The following is a 16,546-nucleotide window of genomic DNA, read 5'->3' on the forward strand; positions in this document are numbered from 1 at the left end:
CTGAATTCACAAAAGCTTGTGGGGTGTGGGAGTAAGGCAGTCAAAGAAAGGATGGAAATAGTAACATTTGTAATACATTTACAGACTGAAATGTCGGAAGATTTATTCTGATTAGAGACTGAAATGTCAGAAGTTTTATTTGACCGCACAGAGACAAAACTTGCAAAATAAGCATCCTTCCTAGAATTATGATTCACATATGGAATGAAACTTAACCATAACATCATCTCAAGTACTTTCCTGTTTTATAAAATCATCAGGTACAATTATTTGACATTTTCAAACAGATAAATCAGGGACACGAAGCACAGAAATAACTCAGTTAGCACAAAGAAGATATAAACACAGTTTCACTGGTATCTCAGTCTGTGAGTTGAAGCAGGAACTTTCTTAAGTGCTTTATTTTTTTCTTCTTCCAGCAAAATGATGCCATTGGGTCCTTGGGTAACACTTTAAAAGGCAAAAGCAATGTGGAGCATTGGGGCGCATAGAGCCACTCGTGGGAGAAAGAGTGAGCAGTGTTTAGATACCTGAGACCCTGGCTTTTGATTTGCCTCTGCCTGGGGTCTGCACATGCTGCTGGCTCCTGCTCCTTCCTAACGAGTGTATAGATTGAGCTCTTTGAAATGTGAGTATTATGGGAAGGATCGCAGTTGCTTTAAATTATAGGAGTTGGCAAGTGCCTGGGAGAAGGAGTGGGAGGCTGTTTAAACTGAGGAAGACAGTTGGAAACGCTGTACACCAGCATGAGCGCCACGCTTCAAACGCCTTCCCCTGCTCAGAAGAGCACTTTATTTTTCACCAAGTCGTTTTGGGGGGTTGTTTTGGAGCAGCTCCGAGTAATCAGCATATTTCTGCTTTGCAATTTTTTTTAATGGTTTCTAAATTCATGGGACAACCAATGCAAGAAAGCCTCATGTTTGGGGGAAAAGTTTGATACCAACAATGCCCAGAAGAGGTAAGCTACCATTTGCATTACAGCTTTTCTCTCTCTCTTTCTCTCTCTCTCTCTTTTTTTTTTAAATTTTATTTTCCCTCCTCTTTGGGTTTGGTCGAAATATTTACTGGAAGGACTTGAAATAGCTACTTGTAAAGAAGTGAGGGAACTTGAAGAAAGAATGTCAACAAATGATAAATCAGAGGTCGGAAAACCTCAGCAGAGATGCTTTCTCCTACTTTCTATTCTGCTTGATGCATGAATCTCTGTGAAATATCTTTGACTATTTGGAAATGCCACTTCTTTTAGAAAATGCTGGGAGAGGGTCTCCAAAGTCTCCCATCTATGATAGACCTAGTGTTGGTCAGTGCAGCGATGGGCTGATTTAGGTGGAAGTCAGAGCATCTATGTTTTCTTATCCCATATGTACAGCTCAACTTCCGGAGCTGACTCCTATAAGTCAGAAAAGTTTCCTGTGGATTTTAATATCATTCCTAAACTTCTCTTAACTGTGGTTGTAATGACTTATTATAAACTTGTTTTGTAGCCTATGTCTTTTGAAGTTAAATAAATCATTTGAATTTTCCTTGTAATGACACGGGAAGATGTTACCGATATTATACATCCTTGGAGGAAAAAAAATGAACAAAGAAAAACATATTTAGATTCAGTAATCGTTAATTCAAGTCACAGTGGGCCGACAATGTTGTTATCTCTGTAGGGTGGCTTTGCCTTGCCAATTGTGCCTTGTAAACAGGTAGGGAGCAGACAGCCTCAGACATTTCCTTGTCTTTCTGTGCATCCGTCACTGAAGCAGCATCTGGTGATTTGAGGTGCAGCGGCATTAATTATGGAGTGTGCCGTTTCTACTTGCCCGGGAAACTCTGTTATCAGGGTTCCCATCTTCCCAAGGCAGAATTCCAGGTGTAAAAACCAGATATCCACTGAGATCTACAAATTCTTCTGCAGGCTGAGATTTTTAACAGAGCCCCTCATTGATTCCGCACACACACACACATGTGCTCACAGGCAGAGGTTAAAAAGTCCTGTGGGTCTGACTGAGCTCCAGTGGTTTGGGAGGTGGCCTCAGTCCGCAATATGCAACTGGTGTAGAAACCTTCCCGGTCAAGGTCCCCAACTGCGGGAGACTGTGGGGGCCGCCCAGGGCCACTGCTCCTGGGCTGTGAAAGGCTCTACCTTCCTGCTGTGCCCGTGGCTGTTGTGTCTCTGGAATATGTTTTCCTTCTGTGTCAAGTTCTGGTTACGTAAGGTGGATTACGGTGGCTTCCCTGCCTTGCGGTCTCAGAGATGAAGGTCAGAGGAAGGACATTCTGTAACAAAGAAGGCAGTCCCACCAGCTTGTTGCGGGTGGTCAGGGGACACCCTCCATTAAGCTTCTCTCTATCCGTGGTTTTAGTGAAAGAAGTAAGGGACCCGCTGCTGCGATCGGTCGCCCTGCTCCTCTGAATTTCCTCCCACCGTTCCTATCCCTACGGACCCACAGAGAGGGATCCGGGTTGCACAGACAAGATTACTACCCTCGCCTCCTTCTCTATCCCTTTAGCCCATCCCCAGGCCAGTCGGGGAACCCCCACCCTCTCTGGAAGGGGGTCTTCAGGGCCCCACCCATGACCTCATCGCAGGCAGCCGGAGAGCCGGGATGGCCAGCGGTTGCATGGCGCCTGAGCGCACCCTGGGGACGGGTGTGGCCGAGAAACGCACCGTGTGGCATGACGTGGCTTCCCATCACGGGCTCCGGTGGAGGCTGGCGGCATCTCTGGAAGACAAACCCGCCAGGCCCCACCCCTGAGCCCAAAAAGGCCCCAAAGAGGACAAAAACAAAAGGCGATTAGGGTTACTAAGGAAGCCCCAAGCCAGCTGACTCATCCGAGTCACGGGGGCTGTGATGAAACCTGGACAGCGCCCTGGAAAGGACAGGTCAGGGTTCTCCCCCAAAGGGTGCTAGTGACAGAGGCCCAAGTGACCTAATGCACCCTCTGGCCTCAGAGAGGCAGGAAGAGGGAGCAGCGCCTACGAGGGGCACCGGGTGTTGTTAACTACTGAACTGCTGGGCCGTGGCCAGGCCTCTGACCTGCTTTGGATATGAACCAGGCTTAGCCCCAGCTGTGGGCTGCAGAGATCCACACTGGGGGATAGGAGAGAGACATGCACTTACTTCAGCAATCCTACCCGGGTGTCCACTCTGGAGGAGAGACCTTAGCAAGATTCTTTGAACACGAGTCTCAGCCCAGACAAATTAGACCTTTACAGCAGTGCACAAAGCACCCGAGGACACCAACAAGTGCTGGGCATGTCAGCCTGCTGACATCAGGGAGCTTCTCATGGAGTTGTACTTGAGCTAGATCTTGGGGTTGAGCACCTCCTCATAGAGAGCCATGAGGAGCCAGGGCATCCAGGAAGAGGCTGGTATGCAAAGGCTCAGAGGTGTGAAAATCATGGCCGCTCCAAAAGCCAAACTGCATGGGGTGGCAAGGCTCTGTTTCCCAAAGTGAGTGCCAGGGCCCACACTTTCATGGGTTATTATAAGTATTTTCTGGTTAGGCCAATATGGGAATGTAGAAAACTGCGCCCAGTGGACCAGAGCCCTGGTTCTGGGTTCAAAATGCCTGAATTCAAATGCAGTGCCCCCGTCTTAACTGCCATGTAAACTCAGACATCCTAGCTTCAATTTCTCCATCTACTAGTGAACATTTCCATCTTCCAGTGGCATTTTAAGGATTAACTTAGAGAATCCCTGTAAGAGCCTATTATCAAGTACCTGGCATATGAGAGCTTAATGGATGTTAGCTGGTTTTTGGATTCAGTGCTCGTTTCTTTGTTGCAGGATCTCTCACACATTGTAGTTGGCTAATGGGCCCAATGACTCTCCATGAGTGGGTCATTAGAATCTAATATTTTCCAATTCATTTCACCAGGAATTTTTTTTTTTTTTCCAAGTAGCATCCCACAGACCATGATGTGTTCTGGAAAATGGTAAGATCAAATGGGCCCAGTGCATCGAGGCCAAATGTCCTTAAAGAGCACAAAGTTTCCCAAGATCTTATCTGAAATGCACCAGTCTTTACCAGCCACTTCACAAATTATCTTTCATATTTCTAAGCTCCAGAGCCTCCTAGAAAATCGACTGTCTTAAAACCATTTTCAACTTTTAGAAGGAAGAGGTGACAGCAAAGCAAATTTTAGTCTGTGATTTCACACTTGAAAAGTTAGCCTTTGTCTCCGGTTTGAGGACCTACTGTCCTCAATGCAAAAGAGAGATACTAGAAGGAAACGTGGTCCTGCTTTCAAGGAGCTGTTGATTGAATGGGGAAAATCAAGCACACCTTCCAATAGCCAAAATGTGACTTTAGATATCACAAGACACGGTGTACACGATGTGAATGGAAACTGAAAGAAGAGACTCCAATTATCGGAATAATCAGTCACATTCTTTGACATCTATCATGTGCAAGTAACTGGGCTGAGTCCTTTACCATGTGATCCATCCATTTAAACCTTACAACCAGACCAGAGGTTGGGAGTGGATCAGTTCATTTCACAGTTGAGAAAACCTGAGCCCCAGAGACATTGAGTAACCTGCCTGTAGTCTGCCCAAACCAAAGGGGAAGCAAGTTCTCAAGCTTAGGTCCCTCTGATGCTCTGCGTCTACCACCAAGGGAAGACTCCTCCAAGGAGGCAACGTGCCAACTGGCTTTGAAGGTGAGAAAGGATTGGTGGAAGGTGCAGAGAGAGAGGCATAAGCACCAGAGAGAAGAGCCCAGGGAGACAGGAGAGAGCCCTGGCAGGACAAAGCATGAGTTCAGAGAGTGGGGAAGGGCGAGCTGGAGAGACTCGGTTGGAATGATGAAAGCCTTGAATGCCAAACCACAGGGTTTGGACTTCTTTCATGGAATTATCATTAAAGGTTTGTAAACAAGAAAGTAACATGATGAGAAGGGATGATTAATCTGTTCGCAGCAAGGACTTCAGTGGGGAGCTAGATGGGTGCTGGCAAGAGACAGCAGCAGCTGCGGCTCTCAGGGCAGTGAGGGGAGGAGGGGCACAGTTGGCCCAGTCTCCAAGGCCTTCGCCACCACCAGGGTCTTTCCAAACAACAACCCTGAGGCCTCCCTGAGTCCACCGTCCACGGGGGTCTCAGTTTCGATCCTGTCAATTGGGAGAGAAAGGGTGGAGAATGTAGAGTGCCAAAGGGACGAGTTGACCTTTGAGGGCTCTCCCGGCTTTCAAGCCATAAAGATAACATCCTAAATATTTTTATGGAAATCATTAGCTGCACAGTTCCCTATTCCATCACCAGGTTCCAGACTTCTCCTTCATATCAAGCAGGCATGTTTCCAAAACAACTTTAGGGTCTACAAAAGTTTTATGAGTTTACAGCTATAGCAATTACATAATAATGGTATTGGCACGCAGGGACTGGGGGAGGGTGCATTTTAATACACCCCCTCAGGGAGTACTTTTGTCCATCTTCCTAGCCTCTGCCTCTTGCAAAACTCAACTGTCTATCTCAGTGATTAAGAACTCTCCCTGCAGCGTGTACCATATCAGAATTTCACAGTGTCTCGAATGAAAATTATTCTACCTGGGTGTCTTATGACCTCCTGCAGCTTGCAAATGGGTGATAAGCTTTCAGGAAACAGGGAAGAGTTCCTCTTAATTCTGCAAGTCTGAACCTTAACTGACAAACAGGTTTGCAAGAGACATCACATTTCCTTATTTTTCTTAATTCAACTTAAATCTGATTCCAAGAATTTGTGCCAGTAAGAAGAACTTTAGTTTCAGAAATTATTGGTGCTCCTAACTACACAATCCCCAACATTTGGGCCAGGCACAGATTCTGGGACATCCTCTGCCACATCAATTCTACCTAGTCTTTTTGTCCTTTTTGTAAGGAAAGAATCTAATGAAGGAAATAGAGAGGGGAGATAGCTCAACAGGAGCAGGTTTTTGGGACAAACCTGCAGAGGGGGCCCCAGTTGAGACTGAGCCCCATCTTCTGTTTACAGCCTGGGGTAGATAGAGGGGCATGAAGGAGTGGGGGAATTTTTGCGGGTAGGCCATTGCTAGGGGAGGGTCCTTGTGGTCGTCACCTCCATTCTTTGAGGTGGCCACTGTTCCATGTTAAACCAGGTGTTTTCAGAATTCCAGTTCCAGGTAACAATTTCCTTCTTTTGCATGGTGATCGAGTATGGTCTGGGGTTTAGGTCAGACTGAGTCATAATGACCCCAAGGTGACTCTTGTTCTAAGTTGGAAGATAGGTTTGGAAATGGCGCTGCCTGTGTCAAGTTCTTGCTGATACCTTTGATGTCTGTGGATTCTACTTTCAAACCCTCACGGGGGACTGGGAACCACTGCAAAGGTTGGGATCCCGGTGTCTGAACAGTCCGGGCAGCCCTGCAATCTGAGGTCTGGTCAGCCACACAGGGCCAGCGTGTCCACTTCTCATAGATGTCCCTTTCCCTCTGTCTTCCTAAGTTTGGAAAAATCTCCCATCAAAAGTCTCTCACTTTCCCTCTGCACCATATACTTTGAGGCGGGGGACTCTTGGTGGGGGGGCGGGGGAAAGGAAGTTGTTTTCAAGAAACTTTTGCCTTTTGCTTCTTGCTCTGCAAAACCCTTGAAATAAGGAAATGCAAAGAGCCAGGCAATGCTTTTGAAATAAAAGGCAGAAATGGAGAAAGACACACTAATTAACATTTTGGTATGTGTATGTGATTCTGTCACATATTTACTCAATTATCATCAATAAAATATGTACCCCTCTAGATAATATCATGACTTCCTCAAACTTACTGTTTGCTTCCAGAAAAGGAATTTATTATGATCAGATCCATAGTGTCTTTTTATTGAGTGCCTACTCTATGCCAGTACTGCATATATATTGTTTCCATATCCCCATTTCTTAGACTAGGAGGGCGAATAGTTTATCTATAGACTTTTGGAGAATAAGAGTTGGAGCTAGTATTTTAAACTGATTTTGTACCAGTCTCCAAAACCTACACCCCTTTCACACTATCATCTCACCAAATCCCAGAAAGGACTCCTGATTTTCTATTTAGTGATTTGGAGCTCTGCTTTTGACTAATCTGTCAGTAACCATTTTCAACTAAAATTTATTTTAAATGGAGTTGTTTTTTCACCATAAACAGTGTAATTCTGCTGGATACAGCGATAACTCTAAAGAATGTTTTACATGCAACTCATGGTCAGGTGTCAGGGTAGGAAATTCGATCCAATTTGAGAAGACAGCAAGGTTGAACACTTTGTCTAAGGCCACAGTTAGAAGAAAGCTCAAACTCCAGCATATATTTGTCTTTCTTCTGCCTCAAGGTCAAGGGAAGGAAGTCAGTCTTAACTAATGAAAAGCTATTTATAAAACAGTGTTAAATATGTGCAGTTTCAGGGCCTTTGTTTGCTACGAATAACATAGGAACAGCACTAATCTAGGTGCCTTAAAACTCATCCTAACAGATGTATTCTGAGAAGATTTGAGAGCCCTTGTTAAAACACTGTGTCCTTGCTCATGGCTGACACCCACCAACAGAAGATTTTCTTAGATTGATAAGCGATCTTTTTTCAGCTTCCTTTTTGAAGCATTAATTTATTTAGAAAAGACCTTTACGAAGTGATTTTTATCTCATTCACTTGAAATCGAATTTAACACCATTGGAATCTTAAAGGATTCTTGGAATGTATCTGCCTTGCCAACCCACTTTATCACAGGTATCTCTATCAGCTGCCAGGATCATTCACAATTCCTCTTTCCCTTCACAGTAAAAATCATGCTCCTCGGTGTGGCCCAAGGGTGTGCTTTGGTTTGAATTCCATCCCAAAAAGCATGTGTTAGAAACAATGCTCAGTGCAACAATGGGTTGGGAGGTGGGGCCTAATGGGAGGTGTTTAGGCTATGAGGGGTCCAGCCTCAGGAATGGGTTGATGCCTACTGAGAATGAGTTATATGGCACATGCTCTCTTGCCATTTTGCCTTCCATCATGGGATGACATGGTAGGAAGGCCCTTGCTAGACATAGGCCCCTTGATCTAAGGCTCCTATCCTCCAGAAATGAAGTAAATCTGTTCTTTGTAAATTACCTAGTTGTAGGTATTCTGTTACAGAGCATGAAACAGATAAAGACAGGAGTCTTTAAAAACAATCTCTCTCTCTCTCTCTCTCTCTCTCTCTCTCTCTCTCTCTCTCTCTCTCTCTCTCTCTGTTGTGGGGTTGAACCCAGAGCCTCATGCATACTAGGTGATTGCTCCACCAGAGAACTACATCCCTGGCCTTCGGAAAACCTATCTATTGACTGCCCTTCTTGTCCACTCAGGGACACTCCTGCCACTCTCCTCCAGAAATCCATTTTCTACACACAGTGAGCTCCTTGGTTTCTGGGGCAGCCCTCTTGTCTACCTGATATCATTCCAAATAATCTGAGTCCACATCTTACCTTTGTATAAACTATGTTAAAACTATGAAATCTCTGGTCCTCCATCATTTTATTACCTACAAAAAAATTATAATTTTATAGGATTCCAACATAATCTAGAAATGTAAAAGACAAACTCTCCCTTCTTAAAGTTAATTTACATGCCAGCTCTTACGTACAACAAAAAATGTGTTGATCATCCTCTGTCCTTGAGCCTGAGATGGAACGGTATCTAAACAAACTTTTAGAATTCATCCAAGCTGCAGACCTCCCTAGACTCGTGCTAGCAGTAGCAAAACACTCGTCCTTAATAGAGCTACCCCTTCCATTAAAACACCACTGGTCACCAGCATGTTCTTTGTCATGCCCGAATCTGTTTTTTTTTTTTAAACATCTCACGATTGGTCTTTGTTTGGCTTTTAGATGTAACAAGGAAAAGTCTTCTTTCCTCTGGCATTTTAAACACTTACCCACTCTTTCCCAGAACACACAAGGGAGAACTTTCCCAGACACCTGGGACTCCCCTAAGATTTGTGTGGCCCTCTTAAAACAGACATCGGGACTTGACCAGCAGATTCCAAATGACTTTCACAATTCCAGCCAACTTCATCTTGATGACCTGGGGTGGCACGTGGCTCCCTGAGGCCCTGCATTGAGAAAGAATCAGAAACCCCATCTGGAGTCAGCAAGAAGCCAATTAGTGATGTCAAACAGAAAAATCAGATATTTTCCAGAGCTGTTCTAACTATTATTCTGGATATTATCTGACCTCCCAGAGTATAAAGAAACTGTTACTCCAATTCTTTGTTTTCCTTAATGCTAGTTTTGTATCAGTTATTTGCTAATAAGCCCATCTCATGAAAAGGTTGAATAAGACATTCAGATTATTTCTTAAACTTAGTTACGGCACAGCTTGTTTTCACCCTTGTTATGGTGCCACTTTTCTTCTTACTGAACTAAAAAATACTGAAGAATCTGGAATCAGGATCTCTTTCAGTTTCAGCTCTTCCTCAGGGCTGTGTGTTGATGGGCAAGTCGTGTGAATACTCAGTCTTTGTAGATCATTGAAAATGGAAATAGCATTTACCTACTCCACTGGACTCGCTGGGAGTATGAAGTGAGATACTATGTAAGAAAAAGCCTAAGGCTATAAGGTGAAATTTAAATGCTGGTTATTGTTAGGAGCCTGATTTCTTCTAACTGGCCAACTTGATTTCTCTTTGGCCTCTTTGTTATGGTGGTGTCCTTCTCTCTGGACAAACTGGCATCTAGTTGGACGTTAACAACAAAAGCACAAGCAACGGGGATGCAAACATGCGAGGGACTTGGTGAATGGACTTGCATGTGAGTGCACCCATGCCAAGGAAGAGGATTTCAGCCAAGATGGAAATGTCTGCAGGATGCGGTCAAAGCAGTGACAATCAAAACCCAGGCAGCTCTGCCAGGCTTTCTTTGATGACAGTCATGCCCCCTGAATTGTGGTTTCGATTTCCACAGTTTCACTGCAGTCCAGCCACATTCTTTGATGGATCATGATCCAAAAACTTTAAATAGAAAATTCAGAAATAAATAATTCACAAGTTTTAAATTAGGCACCATTCTCAGTAACATGATGAAATCTTACACCATCCTGTTCTATGGTGCCAGGGACATAAATCAGCCTTTTGTCCTGTGTATCCATGCTGTATATGCTACTCACCTGTTAGTCGCTGAGTAGTCCTTCTAGTTGTCAGATCAACTGTCAGGGCATAACAGGGCATATGTTCAAATAAGCTTTTATTTTACTTAATTATGGCCCCAAGGTACAAACCTGTATGACAGTATGTTGTTATACCTGTCCTATTTCATTAATTACTATTTGTGTTGTCAGTCTCTTGCTACACCTAATTTATAAATTAAGTTTTATAAAGATGTATATAAAGGTATGTATGTGGAGGAAAAAAACACAATTTATAGAAAGGTCTATACTATCTGAATTTCAGGCATCCCTGGAGGTCCCACTGATAAGGGGGAACTCCTGTAACCAAGGCTTTGAACGTGTGGTTTGGAGAGATTTGTGCTTGCCATTTGTTAACACATTTCAACATTGCTGCTCCAGTTCTTTGGTCCACAAACATATATAAGCGTTTCTCAGGGATACATCATCAGTAAGACATTCGTTTAGCTCTATGCAACATGCTAATTCAGGGGCCACAACCCTTAATCTACAGGGCCAAGCAGAAAATGCACACGAGTGGGTAAGCACAGGGAGACCCCTGAGAGCCAGGACTGCCTGCTCTACCTGCATCCAAGGAGAACGTGGCCCAGCAAGTGCCAGTTGTTTTATGTTCAATAAAATCCATATATCTGGATGCTTTTATGTGAAATATTCCTATTTTAAAATGCTGGCTGTGTGTTTGACCTATGAAATGGCATTTTCAGAGAGTTGAACTCACTGTTAATTTAGAGACAGAACGAGTTCCCATTTTTTTTTTTTCTCGCTGTGTGAGAAATCTCAAGAGCCTTTGCCATTCTGCCAACACGTCCTGAATAAACACGTCCACACGTGCACATGACCTGCCAGTCAGGCTGGAGAGCAGAGCTTCCCACTCCAGCAAAGGCGGCCCTGTGGACCCGCCCTCAGTTTATCTCTCAACACCCTTAGGAGGCTGAGAAGGTGTCTGGCCCTGTTTTGCAAATGAGACCCACCCCTCACCTTCGGTCAGCAGGGACACAAATGTAAATGAGCACAAAGTCTGCTGGCCCACAGAGCTGGAGTCCTACAGCCTTTGTTGCACAGGACCAGGGGAGGTAATGTGAAATGTTACTGCTGCTCACTTCTCCAGTGGTGGACACGGAGTGAGCCATGATGCCCTGTCCTCTCTTGGCCCTAATCTCCCTGGCCTTCTACCCTTTCTGTGGAGAACTGGCCTCTCCTGCACGTCCCCCATTTCTCCTTTTCTACTCCTTAACTTAGTCCTCTTCTCACCTGGCCTGCTTCACTCAGTCTCACCCTCTTCCCACCCCATTCTTTGTGCCCTGTGTTTCTTTTCTTTCACACCATGTCTTGGGTCTCTCTTTCCGTCACCCACATCCTCTTCCTATCTCTCCACTTCAGCTTCCCACCCTTCTCTCTCCTTCTGCCCGCCTTCTCCAAGGTTCCTTCCTCTTTCTTTATTTTCTTCCTGCTCTCTTCTCCACCCTCAAGTCTAAGTTCTATTGCTTTGTTGGTATTTATGCTTCATTTCCTGTAGCTTACAAGCCCCCCGTAAATAAAGTGCCTAGCCTAGAGCCTGGTACTTGGTAAAAACCCTCTAAACAAAAGTTGGCTGCTTGCACACACGATTTGAGGTCAATTGAAAGAAATGTGCAAAATAAAGCAATTTAAATGGAAACAGAAAATCAAAGCCACAGAGAGGAGGAAGGACAAAATATGTGAACCACAGGACCAATCTGGTTACTGTGATGGAGTGTGAAATTTCACTTCCTGGCAGCCAAACCCGAGTCTTTTCAGACAAAAAGTGACCTCGTGTATTCTTGGGTGTGCTGGGGCGGCAGGGGGCGAAGGGCCAAAGAAGGGCACTGAGTGCCCTGTCTTCTGCCCTGACCCAGACCCCGCCTTGGAGAGCATGTTTTTCCCTGTACTTGGTTTTATTTTCAGCAACCTACTAATCTCTCCTGGAGCAGTCACGCTGTGTGCTGGTGAAGCCTCCCTCCGATGCTGTTTGAATGTTGTTTTGTGCCGTGGAGAATGCGCGTCTTAGAGTGAAGGCAAATCACGGTTGAAGCGGTTGCTATGGTGTTGCTAGCAGAAACCTGTCACTCCTGGTTAATCTGAGAGCCTACTGAACACCAGGGCCAGCTGCAGCTGGGAGATAGATGGAAGGAAAGTATCAGATAAAGGAAGAAAGGAAAAGCTCTCCTGAAAGCTGTTTTTCCTTTAAGACACTCATTTCGCCGTCCTTCCTTGCCCACGTTACCATCACTTTCCTTCCGAGACAGATTTCAGGTTCTGAATATTTCCCTCCAGTAGGAATTCCAGAGTAATTTTCCAAGATTGAATGCTAATAACTTAATATTTTAATCCAAAAAGGCAGCACAAGGTAGGCTGGCTGTGAAGCTGGAACAGACTCTGGGGAAGCCCTGGCCGTGTTTTTCTGGATGGGCACCACAGGTCGATTAACTTCTCGCCACCTCCTTGTTGCAAAAATTGAGAATGAGAGTACCCACTTCTTTAGTGTCATTGTGAGGATTATATGAGATAATATGGTGCCCTGTAAATTATAGCTAATATTAAAATTCCTGTTTCTACCATGGGAATGAAACAGAAGAGAAACATTCAGGCAGGCAGGGTGGAGACTGAATCATGAAACACCAAATCTTCTTCCCTCTCTTCCTTCCTTTCTCCCTCCCTTCCTTTATTCTTTCTTCCATTTTTCCATCCCTCCTTCCTCCCTTTTTCTCCCTTCAAAGCTACCCAGCATGAGCATGCATTCAATAAGCTTTCTAATTAAACAAAAATTGCAGATTTCTTTATACAACAACTCCAGCTATAAATGGCCTTAATTATAAGATTTGTGTCCTTTACTACACAAAACGATATTCTAAATTGGATTTGAATGAGATCCTGAAAGAGATTCAGACGTGCTTGGCAAGTGGGAGAAACGAGCGAGCGCGGCAACATGGCGTAAGTAGGGCAGGAGTCCTGGCTGGTGTCCTCAACCTTGGTTGCACCCAACCAATCAATGAGGGAGGTTGGAAAAAGTCCAGGCCGCACCCAACACCAGGACATCAGGGTCTCTGGGGGCAGAACCCTGGCATTTATAATTGTTTAAAGCTCCTGAATGTGTAGCCAAAGTTGAGAGCCATGGTTGGAGGGGATGGCCTATGGTGTGGAGAGCTGCCCACCCCAGGGCTGCATGGTGTACTCGGGTGTGAAGACATCCATAACCTTCTAGACACCACAGAGCCCTTTCAGGAGACTTGAAGAAACAATCATCCTGGTGTGAAAGGAAGGAGAGAGCGACTAGGAAAGATCTAGAGTGGGCCTTGTGCCTTCGACAGACATGGTAGAACATGGGGACCCAGGCGGAGACAGTTGAAAGAGTTAACAAAGGCAGCATGACTCTTTTTAGAACCAAGCTCATTTTTTGAATATGGGAAACCTAAGCATACTTAAGCTAAAACAAGTCTACCGCATTTTTTGTAAGCTTAAAATTTAAATTTTGGAAAATGGTAAAAAGGAAAAAATATGTACTTTGACCCAGTTGATTCATCAGAGGCTCTTAACCAACCAAGCATATCTCCTGCTTCACACCTCACCATTTTACTTGGCATGCATTAAATTTCCTGCTGTGTCAAATATGTTACTTGATCACTTCTCTTCACCCTCAAAAACCCTACAAAGTGACCGCATCTCATCTCACAGACAAGAAGTTTCTCAGATGAGTAATGAAACTCAAGAGAGTTTGCCTGAAGTCAGTAAGTGGCAAAACTAGGACTCAAGCCTGGGTTTGCGTGACCCCAGAGTTCACAGTCTTTCTACGTTGCCACTCTGGGTGTAAAGAAAAAAAAAATCAATTCTAGAAGAACTGCATACTTCCTTCAAAACCTGCAAAATGACGCACGAAAACACATACACACACAACAACAACAACAACAAAAAAAACTGTGTCCTGAAAGATACATCAATCGCTTCTGAACAAAATCAGTGAGAAGTGAAAGTCTCCAAGGCTGCATGCAGCTGAACCTTCAAGTTGCAGAAGGGCTTGATTTCCGAGAGGGCAAGGTAGGCACGAGATCTTTGCCATCATTGACACAGATGGTGGTGGAGAAGAGCCAGAATCAGGATTGCCCACAAGGACACTACGGGGATGTGCAGCCTTCTGAGCTAAGGGCAGGTGGGTCTGGACAGGAATGATCACCCCAGGTCCACTCATGTGCACCATCTGCCCACTCCTGCCTCCTGTCCTGCATGAAGCTCTTGCCCATTTCCACCTGCTGAATCATCCCATATGTGCCAGCTTAATGGGTCATCTTCTCATCTTCTCTTGCGGAAACCCAATCTCCATAGCCCTTAATTACCCCTGAAAACTGATTAGAGTCCATTTGTAACATCTTCCTCCTGTTATATCCAGGTATATATGATCCACAGGGCTGCTTTGGTTTCTGGAATATTAACTTAGAAGATAATAAAATCTAATATAAATATATTAGCTCCAAATAGCAGCATAATCTGTGTCAATGAGATGATTCCCATTTGGTCTTCAGAGTGTAAATATAAGTATTAGTTATCCTTTGTAACGAGACAGGGGAATGAGAAAAATATTGCTTCCTTTCCAATGAAAAAGACCTCAAATTCAAGAATTGCTGGTGCAATGTTCACTTGAAAGAGTCAGTGACATTTCATGTTGCCTTTCTAAAGTTAAAAAAATAATAATTTTATATTTTTTTTTAAAAAAAAAAGCTGGCTTTCAGGTTCATTCCAGGACAAATTTAAATTCTTTGAGAATAAAGTTGGGTAAGACCATAACAGAGACTGTTTAGTTTGGACAAGAAAAAATGCCAAAAATGCCCATAAAAGGGAGGATTGGCTAAGAATTTTTTTTTCAGCTCATATTTTCAGATTTTAAAATTTGAGAGAAGATATGAGACACTCATAATATACAAACACCTCATCCAGGGCTTGTGTCCCACAGAAAGTCGTCCCAGGGAGCTTGTGGTGTTTTGGCCAAGGCTGCTGACCATGATGGCCCTCACTGACCACAACATCACCAGAAGGAAGGAAAGAGCAGGCTGAGGGCCTCCTGTGGGTCAGGCTTGTCTCCTCTGTCCTGACTAGGCACTGGACGAACATCGCCTCATGTGGGCCTCCCAGTTACCCCCTTTAAGAGGGTGTTAGTCCCACTTTCCCTCCCAAAAGGAAAAAGGAGCCGAGGAAGATGCAGAAGCTGAAAAGCAGGGCTGGCGGGGTGGGGGGGGGCGGTAAATCCAAGGTGGAAAACCAGACTGAAATTCTGTCCAAAATTTGTTCGAATCAGTGGATGAACAAATCTCAGAAGGCCACAAAAAGAAAGAAAAAAAGAAGAGTCTCATCACACACTGAATCTAAGGGCCCTGGCTCGCTGGCCCTGGGAGACAGGAACTGGATCTCCTCTGGGAGGCTAACGCTTCAGTCAGGGCACGTCAGGTGTTGACACAGCAGTGGGCAGGTCATCTATCAGGGTAGTCAGGGGCCTCCCAGAGGACCACGGCCTCCTCCACAGTTGGCTGTGGAAGGAGGCCTCGGGGAAGGCCGGCATATGCACTCACCCTCATTAAAACCCACCCTCCAACGGGGGGTGAGGCTCGGAGGGCTCAGTCCTCACAGAAGAGAGGATGGAAGGGGGGTCTGGAAGAAATGGCAGATCTCACATAGACAGGAACAGGGAAAGACGTATATGCCGTCCTTAGTTAAGGCCAGGTGCCCTGTTTGGTCAGAAAAGAATGTTCTGGAAGGAAAGTAATAACCTTAAAGTTCAATGAGGATTAAAGTTCCAACTGTGAAGAGTTGGGAATATAAAAGGTAATTCTGATTTTATTCTGAAGGAAGGAGGAAGCCATCAAAGGCTTCCGAGGGAGAAAGTCTTCCAAGAGACATGTGGGAAGCAGCATTTGGGAGGATCAAGCTGTCTGCAGTGTGGGGGAGGGACTGGAAGTGGAGGAAGCCGGATGGGGGACTTCCCTCGGCATCCCCCGGCTCTCACGGGGTCAAGGCTTGCGGGTGGTAGGCTCTGCAAGTCATCTGAGCTCTGCCTGGGTGCCAGAAAGCTGTGCCAATGAAGCAGCATCTCAGGCTGCCCTGCTCTGCCTGATGTGGCTCCTGTGGGATGGGCTGCATCCCCATGGCTTTTGATGTGGAAATGTCATCAGGACATGAGTGAATTCCAGGAAATCTTCCAGGCAAGAGCATGTGATCCAGGAGGCCACACTGTATACATGTTGACCTCAGGAAGCAGGGAGAGAGTGATGAGGGGGGAAACACAGTTGGGGAAAAACGAGATTTTTTTTTCCCCATTGCCATAGGACATATATTTAAATTATGGACCCCAAGTAGAAACCACAGTTGGTGAAGGGCTCACATGAATGCCGCTAATGCTTAAGAAAAAATGTCTGTAGCCAGGTTGCCTGTCTCACCCCTATTCA

General features: G+C 45.0%; 1 protein-coding gene across 1 annotated transcript in view; it reads left to right on the forward strand.

Annotated features, from left to right (window-relative positions):
• The first annotated feature begins 490 nt into the window (after window positions 1–490).
• Window positions 491–16,546, forward strand: part of C1qtnf7 (C1q and TNF related 7) — a 100,744-nt gene continuing 84,688 nt past the window's right edge. The window contains exon 1 of the mRNA XM_005318959.5: window positions 491–958. Coding sequence (XP_005319016.1) covers window positions 946–958 — 13 coding nt within the window. The 5' untranslated portion in view covers window positions 491–945. The remainder of the gene's footprint in view (window positions 959–16,546) is intronic.

This window comes from Ictidomys tridecemlineatus, chromosome 9, assembly GCF_052094955.1.
Source record: "Ictidomys tridecemlineatus isolate mIctTri1 chromosome 9, mIctTri1.hap1, whole genome shotgun sequence".
NCBI lineage: Eukaryota > Metazoa > Chordata > Mammalia > Rodentia > Sciuridae > Ictidomys > Ictidomys tridecemlineatus.